The sequence below is a fragment of the Silene latifolia genome, chromosome 3 (genome assembly GCF_048544455.1).
Source record: "Silene latifolia isolate original U9 population chromosome 3, ASM4854445v1, whole genome shotgun sequence".
In the NCBI taxonomy this organism is placed as follows: Eukaryota; Viridiplantae; Streptophyta; class Magnoliopsida; order Caryophyllales; family Caryophyllaceae; genus Silene; species Silene latifolia.
This window is the reverse complement of record NC_133528.1, coordinates 92241771-92257842: the sequence shown is the minus strand read 5'-3', so window position 1 is coordinate 92257842 and position 16072 is coordinate 92241771. Positions and strand designations below refer to the sequence as shown.

The 16072-nt window shown below is 41.1% G+C and overlaps 1 protein-coding gene across 1 annotated transcript; it reads left to right on the top strand.

Annotated features, from left to right (window-relative positions):
• The first annotated feature begins 3599 nt into the window (after positions 1-3599).
• On the top strand, positions 3600-4953 carry LOC141649337 (uncharacterized). Its single transcript, XM_074458030.1, has 3 exons — positions 3600-4141; positions 4466-4607; positions 4723-4953. Exons 1-3 carry the CDS (start codon positions 3600-3602, stop codon positions 4951-4953), a joined length of 915 nt encoding a protein of 304 aa, XP_074314131.1.
• Positions 4954-16072: the final 11119 nt, after the last annotated feature.

The following is a 16072-nucleotide window of genomic DNA, read 5'->3' as shown; positions in this document are numbered from 1 at the left end:
ACAAAGGATGTTGTTAATGGCCCTGCTTTGTCGGTACACATCCTCCATGTCCCATCTTTCTTTGGAACAAGTAGAGCGGGACCGCACAAGGACCGAGTGATTCCCGACAAATCCTTTGCTCATAAGTTCCTCAATTTGGCTTTGTAATTCCTTGGTAGCAGTTGGATCACTTCTATAAGCTGGCCTGTTGGGAAGCACTGAGCCTGGAACAAGGTCAATGTGGTGCTCAATGCCCCTCAAGGGTGGCAACCCACTAGGCGACTCATTTGGAAACACTTCCTTATACCTCTGAATTAATGGTCTAACTTCAGGCGGGCATCTCGGGCTCCCTTCCTTGCTTACTTCTTTGGATAGTAACACCCAGACAGGTTGTTCTTGCTTCATTTCTTTGATCATGGCTGCTTCAGAAAGAAATAGCACACCATTGCCCTCCTCTGGCATACTTGGACCTCCATAGTTTCTCTGGTTGGGTGGTAATGGGGTCAGAGTGACCTTCTTGCCTTCATGCTTGAAACTATAGATGTTATCCTTCCCATGGTGAGTGGTATTCCTATCATACTCCCATGGCCTCCCCCCGAGAGAGTAGGTGGCGGGCATCCATTGGGACAATATCACACAAGACTTCATCTTTATACACCTTCCCAATAGAAAATGGAACCAAGCATTGTTTGTCCACCCTTACTTCTGCTCCCTTGTTCAACCATCTCAACTTGTAAGGGTTTGGGTGCTCTTGAGTTGTCAAGTTGAGTTTGCTAACCATGGCATTTGATGCCACATTTGTACAACTTCCCCCATCTATGATTAGGTTACAAACCCTCCCCTGGACTGTGCATCTGGTTCTGAATATCGGGATCTTTGATCGGCTTCCGAGAGGTGAGTGTTGGGAATGCATGACCCTCCACAAGACTAAGTTGTGACTGTATCGGGGGGGCCACAACTCGCATCTTGTTCTCGTTCTCCCTCGCCTCCACTTCCTCCATTATCAGGGTCTCATCTTCCTCATACTGAACCAAGCCTTCCCTCTCCCACTGTTCTACTTCCATTCTTTGTCAAGGTTCTCTTAGAAGGACAGTCCTTCCTAAAATGGCCATACCCTTGGCACTGGAAGCATTTAATTTTCCCATCATCACAGTGTGTTGGTTCTAGGATTCACATGACTCTTCCCCTTGTCTGGTGTTGGTTGGGTTGCAAGTTTTGGAGTTTCTCCAATCCTAACCCCAGAAAAAGGTTTGAAAGTGGATCTGGTAAGGGGTTTGGAAGCAGTGACCTTGGCTTTTCCCATCTTTTCAATCCTCAATGCCAGGTTGACTGCCTCATCAAAGGACCAGACTTGTTGCATTCTAACTCTTATAGCAATCTTAGGATCTAAGCCCTCAACAAACCTAGCAATTTTCTGTTCAGGCTTTTCAGTAATCTCACATTGCAGGGTAAGTTGTTCAAAGCTTCTAAGATAAGACTCAACAGATTGTTGGTCTTGTTTCAGTTGGGTTAACTTGATAAACATATCCTGTGTGTAATCTTTAGCTATAAACTTATCCTTCAATTTCTTTTTAAGTTTTAGCCAAGATTTAATGGGTTCCTTGCCTTCTCTCATTCTCTGGCTTTTCAGGGTTTCATACCAAAGTGAAGCATAACCTTTGAATTTAAGGATAGAAACTTTGAAAGCTTTCCTGTCAGTATATCCTTTAAATTCAAAGACTCTCTCAACAGTTCTAATCCAGTCTAACAGATCTTCAGGGTTTAAACTACCATGGAAATCAGGAATTTCTACCTTTATATCTTTGTCTCTTTCCATGTAGATGCCCTCTGCCATAGATTCATCAGTATCTGACATGTCTTCTCCATGTTCCTGGTGGTATGGTTGTCCTCTTCCCCGCTCCAACAAAGCCTCTACCCCCGCCTCCTCCTCTGTAGGGTGGCCTGTTAGGAACTCCTTCTGCAAGAGTGTTGACAATATTTACCAGTTCATTGATTCTTCCCGCTATCTCGATCCACCCCGGTCTCAATACCGTAAATCTCTCTTCACTCATGGGTTATTTTTGTAGTTTTGTTGTAGTTAGGGTAAAAATGAACTCACTTTCCTTCCCAAGACTAACACAAGATGGAATCGTGTTAAAACCTTGCTCTGATATACCAATTTGCAGTGTTTAGACAATTACAACAATCAAACCAGCAAACCAAAGACAATTTCTCAGGAATGCTACAAACTTGTGCTAATTACTAAAATTATGAATTGACCTCCTAAAATCATGAAACTTGGCAGTAATTTACTTTGATATAAGAACTAAATCTGAGCAAAACTCCAGGATTTTTAGAGGACTCAAAGTATTTTTAAGACTCAACTGAAACTGATGACAGACACAAGGACTGTAATTGAGACAGTTCTGGGATTTGACTGAAAGGAGGGAACTTTGGATATAATTATCAACTATAAAACCCACAGAATTCTCACAGGGAATTAAGCTAACAATTTGGGGTGTTAGAGTTAAGAGATTCCACAGATTAACACAGAAAGACTCAATGAAACAAACAAAAAGCTAAACTAACCACGATCTCGGCCTCAAAGACAGAAAGTTTACACTCTACTAACAGTACTTAATCAATAACCACAGTCTAAGCACAAGTTATTATCAAGCCTGACTCTAATCTACAGACTAAGCACAAGATTAAGAGGTTTAAATTTGAGAGAAATCTCGGGTTTCATTCATAAATCAGTTGTGTTACAACGATCGAGTTGAGGTCCTTATATAGGCCTTTTTAGGTTACAAACTTGAAAGGAAACTATATCCAAGGGTCGGGATCCCTCCTCACATGCTGGTAAGAGTCCAAGTACAATATTACAACGGTTTAAAAGCTCTTAATTGTAAACTGGAATGAAAACAAAAGAGAAATGCGGTGACAAAGTGACGAGTTGTGGTCCTTTCTTTGCATTGCTTGGCTTTTCTGTTGAATGTCGGCACTTGAGGACGAAATGATTGAGTCCTTGGCATTAAAATTGGCTCTAGGTTGTATCTGGTATATGGGAAGACAAGCCAAAAGTTCTTTGTGTGCTTTTTCCTCACGGTTTAGCCAGAAATGGAAAGTTTGCTTTTGTTGTTTGTCATTTTTGCGATTCTGTCCACTTGGTTTTCTAGGACTTGCATTGTGATTTTCCCTTGGACCCCTAGGACTTTTCTGAGCCTAGTTTAGTGACCAACCAGCTGGCCATGGTGGCAGCTGGTGGTTGGGCTTGTACTCGTACCTATTGGCCACTAAACTTAGCCCAGTTTGGTTGCTTCCTGAAATGGGTGTGGTGCTGTTTTGGCCTGCTTGCATTTGTGGGGTGTCCTGGTCAGTGGCTCCTGCTGCAGGAGCAAATCTTCCATACTCGGTGCAAGGTAAACCGTAAAATTTGCAATCTTATTATTGATAGTGGATCGTGTGCTAATGTAGTAGCAAGGGACCTTGTTGATGAACTGAAATTGCAAACTAAAGACCGAGTTAAACCATATAAATTACATTGGCTGAATGGGGAGAATGGGATCCAAGTTAAGAAACAGGCCTTAGTTTCGTTGAGTCTAGGACCCTATACTGATGAGGTGTGGTGCGATATAATTCCTATGAATGCATGCCATATTCTGTTGGGTAGGCCTTGGCAATTCGATAGAAAGGTTGAACATGATGGGAGAGCCAATGTGTATAGCGTGATGAAGGGTAATGTGAGATATAATCTGAAACCTATGTCACCTAATAAGATTAAAGAGTCTAAAACAAAGAAGGGGAGTATGTTTATGGAGGCTCGGGAGGTTGAAGAGGCTTTAGCTCGTGGAGAACGAACTTATGTGCTGCTGGTTCGTGAATTGGGGTCCGTTGGTGTGTGTGATGACCGTGGGGTACAGGAGTTGTTAGAAGAGTTCCGGGATGTGTTTCCGGATGAATTACCGGATGGGTTACCTCCTTTACGTGGTATTGAACACCAAATAGATCTGATTCCGGGGCGGCATTGCCTAATAAACCGCCTATCGCTTGTAATCCGAGAGGAAGCAAAGGAGTTACAGAGACAAGTCCAAGAATTGATAGATAGGGGATATGTTCAAGAGAGCTTAAGTCCATGTGCGGTGCCTGCGTTATTAGTGCCAAAGAAGGAAGGGACTTGGAGAATGTGCATTGATAGTAGAGCGGTAAATAACATTACAATCAAATATCGCTTTCCTATGCCAAGACTGGATGATATGCTTGACGAACTTTCTGGTTCGAGTGTCTTTTCTAAACTGGATTTGAGGAGTGGCTACCATCAAATGAGGATTCGAGAAGGGGATGAGTGGAAGACTGCGTTTAAAACGAAGCAAGGGTTATATGAATGGCTTGTGATGCCGTTTGGATTGTGCAATGCTCCTAGTTCGTTTATGAGGTTGATGAATGAAGTGTTAAGGCCGTTCCTTAACAAATTTGTGGTGGTCTATCTTGACGACATCCTGATTTATAGCAAAGATGAAGAGTCGCACAAACGACATTTGCGAGCTGTGTTTGAAGTTTTGCGAGATCAGAAGCTTTATGGTAAGTTGGAAAAATGTACTTTTATGGTCTCAAGTGTTGTCTTTCTTGGTTATATTGTGGGAAAAGACGGAGTAAGTATGGACCCATCCAAGGTCGATGCTATTCAAGTCTGGCCGATTCCCGAAATCAACTATAGAGGTGCGAAGCTTTCATGGTTTAGCATCATTTTATAGACGGTTCATCCAGGGTTTTAGCTCGATTGTGGCTCCAATTACAGAGCTAACCAAGAAGGAGAGTTCGTGTGGACTAACGGCGCGCCAAAAGGCGTTTGAAGAAGTGAAACGCAAGCTATGCTCCGGACTGTTTTTAGCACTACCTGATTTTAATAAATTGTTTGAAGTCGAGTGTGATGCAAGTGGTGTTGGGATTGGTGTCGTGTTAATACAAGAAAAGAGGCCTATTGCATATTTCAAATGAGAAATTAAACGGTGCAAGGTTGAACTATTCAACCTATGACAAGGAGTTTTATGCAATTGTGAGAGCATTGGATCATTGGAGTCATTATCTGCGTCCGAAGTTTTTATTTTACATTCTGATCACGAGGCTCTTAAACACATCCATGGACAGCAAAAGTTAAATCAAAGACATGCCAAATGGGTAGAATTCTTGCAATCATTCACGTTTTCTTCAAAATATAAGACGGGAAGTTCTAATATCGTGGCTGATGCATTATCACGAAGGCATTCATTGTTGATTCAGTTGGATGCCAGGATTCTTGGTTTCGAACATATCAAGGAACTGTACAAGTCGATCCAGAATTTTCAAAGGAAATCATTGATCCGACAGTTTGTATCTTTGTTCGGGATGGCTATCTCTTCAAGGGTAATCGGCTATGCATTCCGAATGGGTCGATTAGGGAGTTGTTGGTACGAGAAGCTCATGGCGGGGCTATTCTTTGGACACTTTGGAGTTAATAAGACGAGTGACATCCTAAGTGAACACTTCTACTGGCCGAGAATGAACAAGGACGTGCAAGAGATTGTGGCGAAATGCGTGGTATGTCAAAAGGCTAAAAGCACGTTCACCAAGGGCTTGTATACACCTCTACCCGTACCTGTACAGCCATGGAATGAGGTAAGCATGGATTTTATCCTTGGTTTGCCGAGAACTCAGAGGGGTAAGGACTCGATTATGGTGGTAGTTGATCGATTCTCGAAGATGGCGCATTTTATTCCGTGTCACAAGACTGATGATGCAACTAAAGTGGCTGATTTGTACTATAGAGAGATCGTTCGATTACATGGAATACCTCTTACTATTGTTTCAGATCGAGATGTGAAGTTTCTTAGTTACTTCTGGAAAACGTTATGGCGTTTGATGGGGACTAAGCTTCTTTTCAGTACATCACACCATCCACAAACAGATGGTCAGACCGAGGTAACCAATCGTACTCTAGGGAGTCTATTGCGAGGATTGGTTAGTAAAAGCACAAAGGATTGGGATATCAAATTGGCGCATGCTGAATTCGCTTATAATCGTACACCATCAATGACGACAGATTTAGCTCCATTCAAGATTGTCTATGGCGTGAATCCATACCTGCCAATCGATTTAGTACCCATTCCAAAGAAAGATGTGTTAAGTTTTGAAGCCAAAGAAAGACAAGCTGCATTTCTCCGAGTATGTGAACAAGTTCGAGCTCAAATTGAGAAGGCAAATGCTAAATACAAAGAGAAGGCTAATAAACATCGAAAGCGACTGTTTTCAAGGAAGGTGATCTTGTGTGGTTACATTTGAGAAAGGAACGATTTCCGTCCAAAAGGAAGAATAAGTTGATGCCGCGAGCAGATGGTCCATTCAAGATCCTCGAATGTTATGGTTCTAACGCATACAAGCTGGAGTTGCCGAGTGAATATGGTGGGGTGAGCGCGACATTCAATGTAGGCGACCTATCACCGTATCTAGAAGACGAGGATTTGAGGGCAAATTCTCAAAAAGAAGGAGAGAATGATGCAGGAGCATGTTCGGAACAAGCAAATGAGATCCTTATTAGTCGAAATGTAACTCAACTAGTAAAAGGATTTGAGCTTGGATCGAGTAATGTGTTGATGCTAAAATGGGAAGGCATGGGAGCTGCATAACACGGCTCTGGGGCTGCATATCACGGCTCCTAGGATGGTTAGGATACACGGTTTCCTAAATCGTGTAGGAATAATAAGTTAGTTAAATACTATTTCTAATAAAGTTAGGAAAGCTAGATTTTCCTAATCCTAGTCAAATTAGAATACCCTAAATCTGATTGTATTCTAGTTTTTAGTATTTTAATTACTTTCCTAGTTAGTTTAGGAAAGGGGAATAATTTTCCTAGTTAGTTTAAGAAAAGGAAAGATAGCTTAATTTCCAAGCTAGGGTTTGGGTCGAATTGTGACCTCGTTTAGGAGTATATTAGGCCGTGTATGATCAGAGAAACACCATCGAATTTCCAGCAATAAAATTGTTTACATTTGTGAGCATTATTCTGATTAGGTTTGCGAGCTTAATCTTTAGATCTTCCTTGCGAGGTTGATTGCGTGAATCTGCGTTTGACACCTTGTGACTCGTGTGTGATCCATTTGTCCTTGTTCATTAGCCCTTGTGACTCGTTGTGTGAACCATTTGTCCTTGTTCATTTGTCTTTGTGACTTGTTTTTTTAAACAATTGTAATTGTTCATTAGTCCATGTGACTCGTTGTATGAACCACTTGTCCTTGTTCATTTGTAATTCTAACTCGTTGTGTAAACCATTTGTCCTTGTTCATTAGTCCTTGTGACTCGTTGTGTGAACTTTTTGTCCTTGTTCATTATCTCTTGTGACTCATTGTGTGAACCATTTGTCCTTGTTTATTAGTAAATGTGACTCGTTTAGTGAACCATTTGTCCTTGGTCATTAGTCCTTTTGACTCGTTGTGTGTCCTTGTTCATTAGTGAATGTGACTCGTTGTGTGAACCATTTGCCTTTGTTCATTAGCCCTTGTGACTCGTTGTGTGAACCATTTGTCCTTGTGTATTAGTGAATGTGACTCGTTGTGTAAACAATTTGTCCTTGTTCATTAGTCTTTGTTACTCGTTGTGTTGAACAATTGTTATTGTTCATTAGTCCATGTGACTCATTGTGTGAACCATTTATCCTTGTTCATTAGCCCTTGTGACTCGTTGTGTGAACCATATGTTCTTGTTCATTAGTCTTTGTGACTCGTTGTGTTAAACAATTGTAATTGTTCATTAGTCCATGTGATTCGTTGTGTGAACCATTTGTCCTTGTTTATTAGTGAATGTGACTCGTTGTGTGAACCATTTGTCCTTGTTCATTTGTCTTTGTGACAAGTTGTGTTAAAACAATTGTAATTGTTCATTAGTCCATGTGACTCGTTGTGTGAAACATTTGTTCTTGTTCATTAGCCCTTGTGACTCATTGTGTGAACCATTTGTCCTTGTTTGTTTTAAATGTGACTCGTTGTGTGAACCATTTGTCCTTGTTCATTAGTCCTTGTGACTCGTTGTGTAAACCATTTGTCCTTGTTTATTAGTGAATGTGAGTCGTTGTGTGAACCATTTGTCCTTGTTCATTAGTGAATGTGACTCGTTGTGTGAACTATTTGTCCTTGTTCATTAGCCCTTGTGACACGTTGTGTGAACCATTTGTCCTTGTTCGTTAGTCCATGTGACTCGTTGTGTGAACCATTTGTTCTCGTTCATTAGCCCTTGTGGCTCGTTGTGTGAACCATTTGTCCTTGTTTATTTTAAATGTGACTCGTTGTGTGAACCATTTTACCTTGTTCATTAGCCCTTGTCACTCGTTGTGTGAACCATTTGTCCTTGTTCATTTGTCTTTGTGACTCGTTGTGTTAAACAATTGTAATTGTTCATTAGTCCATGTGACTCGTTGTGTGAACCATTTGTCCCTGTTTATTAGTAAATGTGACTCGTTGTGTGAACCATTTGTCCTTGTCCTTGTTTATTAGTGAATGTGACTCGTTGTGTGATCCATTTGTCCTTGTTCATTAGCCCTTGTGACTCCTTGTGTGAACCATTTGTCCTTGTTCATTTGTCTTTGTGACTTATTTTTTTAAACAATTGTAATTGTTCATTAGTCCATGTGAATCGTTGTATGAACCACTTGTCCTTGTTCATTTGTAATTGTAACTCGTTGTGTAAACCATTTGTCCTTGTTCATTAGTCCTTGTGACTCGTTGTGTGAACTTTTTGTCCTTGTTCATTATCTCTTGTGACTCATTGTGTGAACCATTTGTCCTTGTTTATTAGTAAATGTGACTCGTTGTGTGAACCATTTGTCCTTGTTCATTAGTCCTTTTGACTCGTTGTGTAAGCCATTTGTCCTTGTTTATTAGTGATGTGACTCGTTCTGTGTCCTTGTTCATTAGTGAATGTGACTCGTTGTGTGAACCATTTGTCTTTGTTCATTAGCCCTTGTGACTCGTTGTGTGAACCATTTGTCCTTGTGTATTAGTGAATGTGACTCGTTGTGTAAACAATTTGTCCTTGTTCATTAGTCTTTCTTACTCGTTGTGTTGAACAATTGTTATTGTTCATTAGTCCATGTGACTCATTGTGTGAACAATTTGTCCTGGTTCATTAGCTTTTGTGACTCGTTGTGTGAACCATATGTTCTTGTTCATTAGTCTTTGTGACTCGTTGTGTTAAACAGTTGTAATTGTTCATTAGTCAATGTGACTCGTTGTGTGAACCATTTGTCCTTATTTATTAGTGAATGTGACTCGTTGTGTAAACCATTTGTCCTTGTTCATTTGTCTTTGTGACAAGTTGTGTTAAAACAATTGTAATTGTTCATTAGTCCATGTGACTCGTTGTGTGAAACATTTGTTCTTGTTCATTAGCCCTTGTGACTCATTGTGTGAACCATTTGTCCTTGTTTGTTTTAAATGTGACTCGTTGTGTGAACCATTTGTCCTTGTTCATTAGTCCTTGTGACTCGTTGTGTAAACCATTTGTCCTTGTTTATTAGTGAATGTGAGTCGTTGTGTGAACCATTTGTCCTTGTTCATTAGTGAATGTGACTCGTTGTGTGAACTATTTGTCCTTGTTCATTAGCCCTTGTGACACGTTGTGTGAACCATTTGTCCTTGTTCGTTAGTCCATGTGACTCGTTGTGTGAACCATTTGTTCTCGTTCATTAGCCCTTGTGGCTCGTTGTGTGAACCATTTGTCCTTGTTTATTTTAAATGTGACTCGTTGTGTGAACCATTTTACCTTGTTCATTAGCCCTTGTGACTCGTTGTGTGAACCATTTGTCCTTGTTCATTTGTCTTTGTGACTCGTTGTGTTAAACAATTGTAATTGTTCATTAGTACATGTGACTCGTTGTGTGAACTATTTGTCCCTGTTTATTAGTAAATGTGACTCGTTGTGTGAACCATTTGTCCTTGTTCATTATTCTTTGTGACTAGTTATGTTAAACAATTGTAATTGTTCATTAGTCCATGTGACTCGTTGTGTGAACCATTTGTCCCTGTTTATTAGTAAATGTGACTCGTTGTGTGAACCATTTGTCCTTGTCCTTGTTTATTAGTGAATGTGACTCGTTGTGTGATCCATTTGTCCTTGTTCATTAGCCCTTGTGACTCGTTGTGTGAACCATTTGTCCTTGTTCATTTGTCTTTGTGACTTATTTTTTTAAACAATTGTAATTGTTCATTAGTCCATGTGAATCGTTGTATGAACCACTTGTCCTTGTTCATTTGTAATTGTAACTCGTTGTGTAAACCATTTGTCCTTGTTCATTAGTCCTTGTGACTCGTTGTGTGAACTTTTTGTCCTTGTTCATTATCTCTTGTGACTCATTGTGTGAACCATTTGTCCTTGTTTATTAGTAAATGTGACTCGTTGTGTGAACCATTTGTCCTTGTTCATTAGTCCTTTTGACTCGTTGTGTAAGCCATTTGTCCTTGTTTATTAGTGATGTGACTCGTTCTGTGTCCTTGTTCATTAGTGAATGTGACTCGTTGTGTGAACCATTTGTCTTTGTTCATTAGCCCTTGTGACTCGTTGTGTGAACCATTTGTCCTTGTGTATTAGTGAATGTGACTCGTTGTGTAAACAATTTGTCCTTGTTCATTAGTCTTTCTTACTCGTTGTGTTGAACAATTGTTATTGTTCATTAGTCCATGTGACTCATTGTGTGAACAATTTGTCCTTGTTCATTAGCTTTTGTGACTCGTTGTGTGAACCATATGTTCTTGTTCATTAGTCTTTGTGACTCGTTGTGTTAAACAGTTGTAATTGTTCATTAGTCAATGTGACTCGTTGTGTGAACCACTTGTCCTTGTTTATTAGTGAATGTGACTCGTTGTGTGAACCATTTGTCCTTGTTCATTTGTCTTTGTGACAAGTTGTGTTAAACAATTGTAATTGTTCATTAGTCCATGTGACTCGTTGTGTGAACCATTTGTTCGTGTTCATTAGCCCTTGTGACTCATTGTGTGAACCATTTGTCCTTGTTTGTTTTAAATGTGACTCGTTGTGTGAACCATTTGTCCTTGTTTATTAGTGAATGTGACTCGTTGTGTGAACCATTTGTCCTTGTGACTCGTTGTGTAAACCATTTGTCCTTGTTTATTAGTGAATGTGAGTCGTTGTGTGAACCATTTGTCCTTGTTCATTAGTGAATGTGATGTGTAAACACCCACCCCTTACAATAATTGACACTTTGTGAAATTGCAGGAAAAAGGACCAACTTCCAGAATTGGTTTGAGCACCCTATTGGACTCCTAAATTCATGAAAATTTGTAGTAATTGCTCTTGACACCTTAGCTCAATTCTGTGAAAATTATAAGATTTTAGGAGACTCAAAAGTAATTTAAATAAATTACTAAACTCGATCTGACAGAGAAGGAGCAGTCTGACAGTGTGGGTGTAATTGTGAAGTAAAGGAAGTAAATTTGAGATATAATTGTTCAACTTCCTTCCACAGCAAGCACAAGAAGTTAACTAAACAATTTGGGATGTTTAACTCAAGAAAACCACAGCTTAACACAGGAGAACTCGAGTTGAAACAGACAATAAAGCTCAAACAATCCACAGCAAGCACAGGATTGTTCTCACCCTATTACCAGGTTCTTATTCAATACTCACAGCAAGCACAGAGTATCAATAAGCCTGACTCTACCCTATGTTTCTAACATAAGATTTAAGAGATTTGAATTGAGAGTAAACTCAGGTTTTCATTCATAAAATCAGCTGCCTCTAACAGTCTGATGCAAGGGTCCTTATATAGGCCTTGCTTTTAGGTTAAACATGAAATAAAAGGTTCATCTAAGGGCCAGGATTGTCCCATAAGTCAGGACAAAAGTCTAGATAATATATTACAACGGCAAAAGATCATAAATGTAAACTAGAGTGAAAACAAATTGAGTTTGCAGAGGACAGTCAGGTGACAGTGACATCTTTGTTGCCTTTCAAGCTTTTCTGTGGTGGTTGTTGATTTTCCTGCTTATGTGAGGACGAGTGGTCTCCTTGGTCTTGACTCAGTGTCCAAGCACCCTCTGATATATGGAAACTTAAGTTAAAGAAGCCTCACACACAGCTTTTCCTTGGTTTGTCCAGAAATGGCAATGTACTTTTTGGAATCTCTCCTTTCCCGCAACTTGCTTTGACTTGGTTTTTCAATACTTTGCAATGAGAATTTGACCTGGCTCCTAGGACTTTTTGATGCTCATATGAGTGTTTTATCACCTGGCCATGGTGGCAGGTGATGATTTGCCTTGTATCTTGGTATTTAGGAGCCTGCAAAGTAGACTGATCAGTGGCTAGGTAGGAGTGGTTATGGCCTGTTGTTGCCTGAGTTGCTTGACCATGGAATAGTTGGTTGTCCTGGTTACTAGCTCCTGCATCAACCCCTCCTGGTTGAACAGGGCTTGTCCTCAAGCCTGTAACCTCCTCATCTCCTGGATCTTCATAGTATGGACTGAGATCACCCACATTAAAAGTCCCATGCACCCCATAGTCACCTGGCAGATCAATCTTGTATGCATTTGGCCCAATCTTTTCAACAACTTCAAATGGACCATCTGATCTTGGCATGAGTTTATTTTTCCTTTTTGCTGGAAATCTTTCCTTTCTCAGATGTATCCATACCAGATCTCCTGGTTCAAACTCCTTCTTCCCCTTAGACACCTTAAGATGTTTCTGATATTGCTCATTTGTTCTTTCAATCTGTCTTTTTACTGTCTCATGTAGTTTCAGCAGTTGCTCAGCTCTTTTCTTTGCATCTAGGTTGATGTTTTCCTTGGGTACAGAAGATAAATCCAGGGGCATAAGTGGATTGACCCCATAGACTACCTCAAAAGGACTGTGCCCAGTTGCAGTTGATGGTGCTCTGTTGAATGCAAACTCTGCTGCTGCTAGCTTTAGGTCCCAATCTTTTAGGCTCTTGCTGACAAGACACCTTAAAATCCTTCCCAATGTTCTGTTAGTGACCTCAGTTTGGCCATCTGTTTGTGGGTGGTGAGAGGTGCTGAACAAGAGCTTGGTTTTAAGCAACTTCCATAGAGTCTTCCAAAAATATCCCATGAATTTTGTGTCCCTGTCTGATACAATGGTTTTTGGAACTCCATGGAGTCTCACAATCTCCTTCAAGAATAGCTCAGCAACACTTGCTGCATCCTCTGTCTTTTTGCAAGCTACAAAGTGAGCCATTTCTTGAACCTGTCCACCACAACCATCACAGAATCCTTCCCTCTCTGTGTTCTTGGTAGGGCCACAATGAAGTCCATGCTTAAGTCTTCCCATGGTTTGCTTGGCACTGGTAGGGGAGTGTATGGACCAGGTTGGAAAGAACTCTTGGAGAGCTGGCATTTTGAGCACCTTCGAGGATAATCAACATCACCCATCATTTTTGGCCAATAGAATTGGTCCTGTAATATCTCCAAGGTCTTTTGGACACCAAAGTGCCCTCCCATTCCCCCCCGAGTGGACTTCCCTGATCAAGAGATCTCTGTAAGAACCCCTTGGAACACATAGTTTGTTGCCCTGGAATAGGAAACCTTCCCGTAGTAGATACTTGCTTCCTTGGTTCTTATGCCCTTCATCCGAGTAATCCACTCTTCGAGAAGTCGGGATCCTCCTTATACAATTCTTTCATGAATTCAAACCCAAGAACCCTGTTGGACATAACTGAAAGCAAGGAATGCCTTCTTGACAATGCATCTGCCACCACATTTTTCTTGCCTTCCTTGTATTTGCTGGAAAAGGTAAAGGACTGCAAGAACTCCACCCATTTGGCATGCCTGAAATTTAACTTGTCTTTGGCCATTGATGTACTTCAAGGCTTCATGATCAGAGTGTAGTACAAATGGTTTAGGTTTAAGGTAATGATTCCAATGCATCAAGGCCCTGATGATTGCGTAGAACTCTTTATCATAGGTGGAATATTTCAGTTTGGCCCCATTTAACTTCTCACTGAAATATGCCACAGGCTTCTGGCTTTGAATCAGTACTGCTCCAATTCCCACCCCACTAGCATCACATTCCACTTCAAATAGCTGATCAAAATCAGGTAGCTTTAGGATAGGAGTGTTACACATGAGTTGCTTGATTTTTTTAAAGGATCACGAGCTTGTTCACCCATTGAAACTCCCCTTTCCTCATACATTCAGGTGATGGGTGCCACCACTGTCTTTGAAGTGCTTGATAAATCTCCTGTAGAAGGATGCTAACCCATGAAAACTCCTTACTTCAGTGACTGTAGTAGGGGTTGGCCAAGATTGCATTGCTGCAATTTTCTCTTGGTCAACAGAAATGCCTCTTCCTGATATCAGGTAACCCAGGAATGCAACCTCCTCAACCATAAAGGTGCATTTCTCCAGCTTGCCATACAGCTTCTGCTCTCTGAGGATTTTAAACACCACTTCCAGATGTTTAAGATGTTCTCTCTTGCTCTTGCTATACACCAGTATGTCATCAAAGTAGACAACAGCAAACTTGCCTAGACAGGGCCTCAGCACTTCAGTCATTAATCTCATGAAGGTACTGGGTGCATTTGATAGTCCAAAAGGCATTACAAGCCACTCATACAGGCCATGTTTTGTTTTGAAAGCAGTTTTCCATTCATCCCCTTCCCTAATCCTCACTTGATGGTATCCTTGCCTTAGATCAATCTTGGAAAATATGTTGGCTCCACTCAACTCATCAAGCATATCATCTAATCTGGGGATTGGGAACCTATACTTGACTGTGATGTTGTTTATAGCTCTGCTATCTGTGCACATCCTCCAGGTGCCATCTTTTTTTGGTACTAGGAGTGCAGGGACTGCATAAGGACTAAGAGATTCCCTCACAAATCCCTTTGTCATTAGCTCCTCAATCTGATGTTGTAATTCCTTTGTAGCATTTGGATCACACCTATAAGCTGGTTTGTTTGGGAGCACTGAACCAGGAACAAGATCAATGTGGTGTTCAATGCCCCTTAATGGAGGTAATCCACCAGGCAGCTCATCTGGAAACACTTCCTGGAACCTTTGAATCAAAGGGGCAACAACTGTGGGCACAACAGTGTTCTCCTCTTGGTTTACTTCCCTGGATAACAACATAAGAATTGGCTGTTCTTGCCTGATCTCCCTAATCATGGCTGCCTCAGATAAGAACAGCACACCACTCACTTCTTCTGGGACATTAGGACTGCCATAGTCCCTCTGGTTTGGTGGTAATGGGGTCAAGGTGACCTTCTTGCCTTGATGCTTGAATATGTATACATTGTCCTTCCCTTGGTGTGTGGTATTCCTGTCATATTCCCAAGGTCTCCCAAGTAACAGGTGACAGGCATCCATGGGTACCACATCACACAACACTTCATCTTTGTACATCTTCCCAATGGAGAAGGAAATAATGCACTGCTTGTCAACTCTCACTCCTGAATCCTTACTTAGCCATCTCAATTTGTAAGGGTTAGGGTGTTCTTGTGTTGGTAAACCCAGTTTGCTAACCATGGTGGTGGAGGCAACATTAGTGCAGCTACCCCCATCAATAATGAGGTTACAAACCCTTCCCTGGACAGTACATCTACTCCTGAATATCATAGATCTCTGGTCAGCTTCTAAGGGGGCTTGCTGAGAGTGCATGACCCTCCAAAGAAACAAACTGTGCCCTGTATCAGGATGAGCAACTATCTGGTCTGGACTGGTTTCTTTCTCAGACTCCACCTCCTCTAAAACAAGAGCCTCATCCTCCTCATACTCTACCAAGCCTTCCCTTTCCCATTCTGCAACCTCTATTGCAGTGAGTGTCCTAGCAGAAGGACAATCCTTCCTGAAATGGCCAAATCCCTGGCACTGGAAGCACTTAATCTTGTCTCTGGATAAGGGTGGGTTGATTTTGGGGTTCATGGGTGCCTTCCCTTTATCCACAAGTGGGTTGGGGGTTGTTACGGGTGGGTCATTGATTTTGACACCAGAATAAGGTCTGAAAACAGGTTTGGGCCTGGTTGCAAATCTGGTTTGGTTTTCCCTTTTTCTCCACTCTTAGTGATAGGTTAACCACATCATCATAAGACCATAAAGGTTGCATTCTAACCTCTGCGGCAATA

Coding starts and splice junctions, on each gene's coding strand:
- LOC141649337 (XM_074458030.1), top strand. CDS start 3,600: ATGAATGCATGCCATATTCTGTTGGGTAGGCCTTGGCAATTCGATAGA. Junction 4,142..4,465: donor AAGGAAGGGACTTGGAGAAT/GTGCATTGATAG, acceptor CCTGATTTATAG/CAAAGATGAAGAGTCGCACA. Junction 4,608..4,722: donor ATATTGTGGGAAAAGACGGA/GTAAGTATGGAC, acceptor CGGTTCATCCAG/GGTTTTAGCTCGATTGTGGC.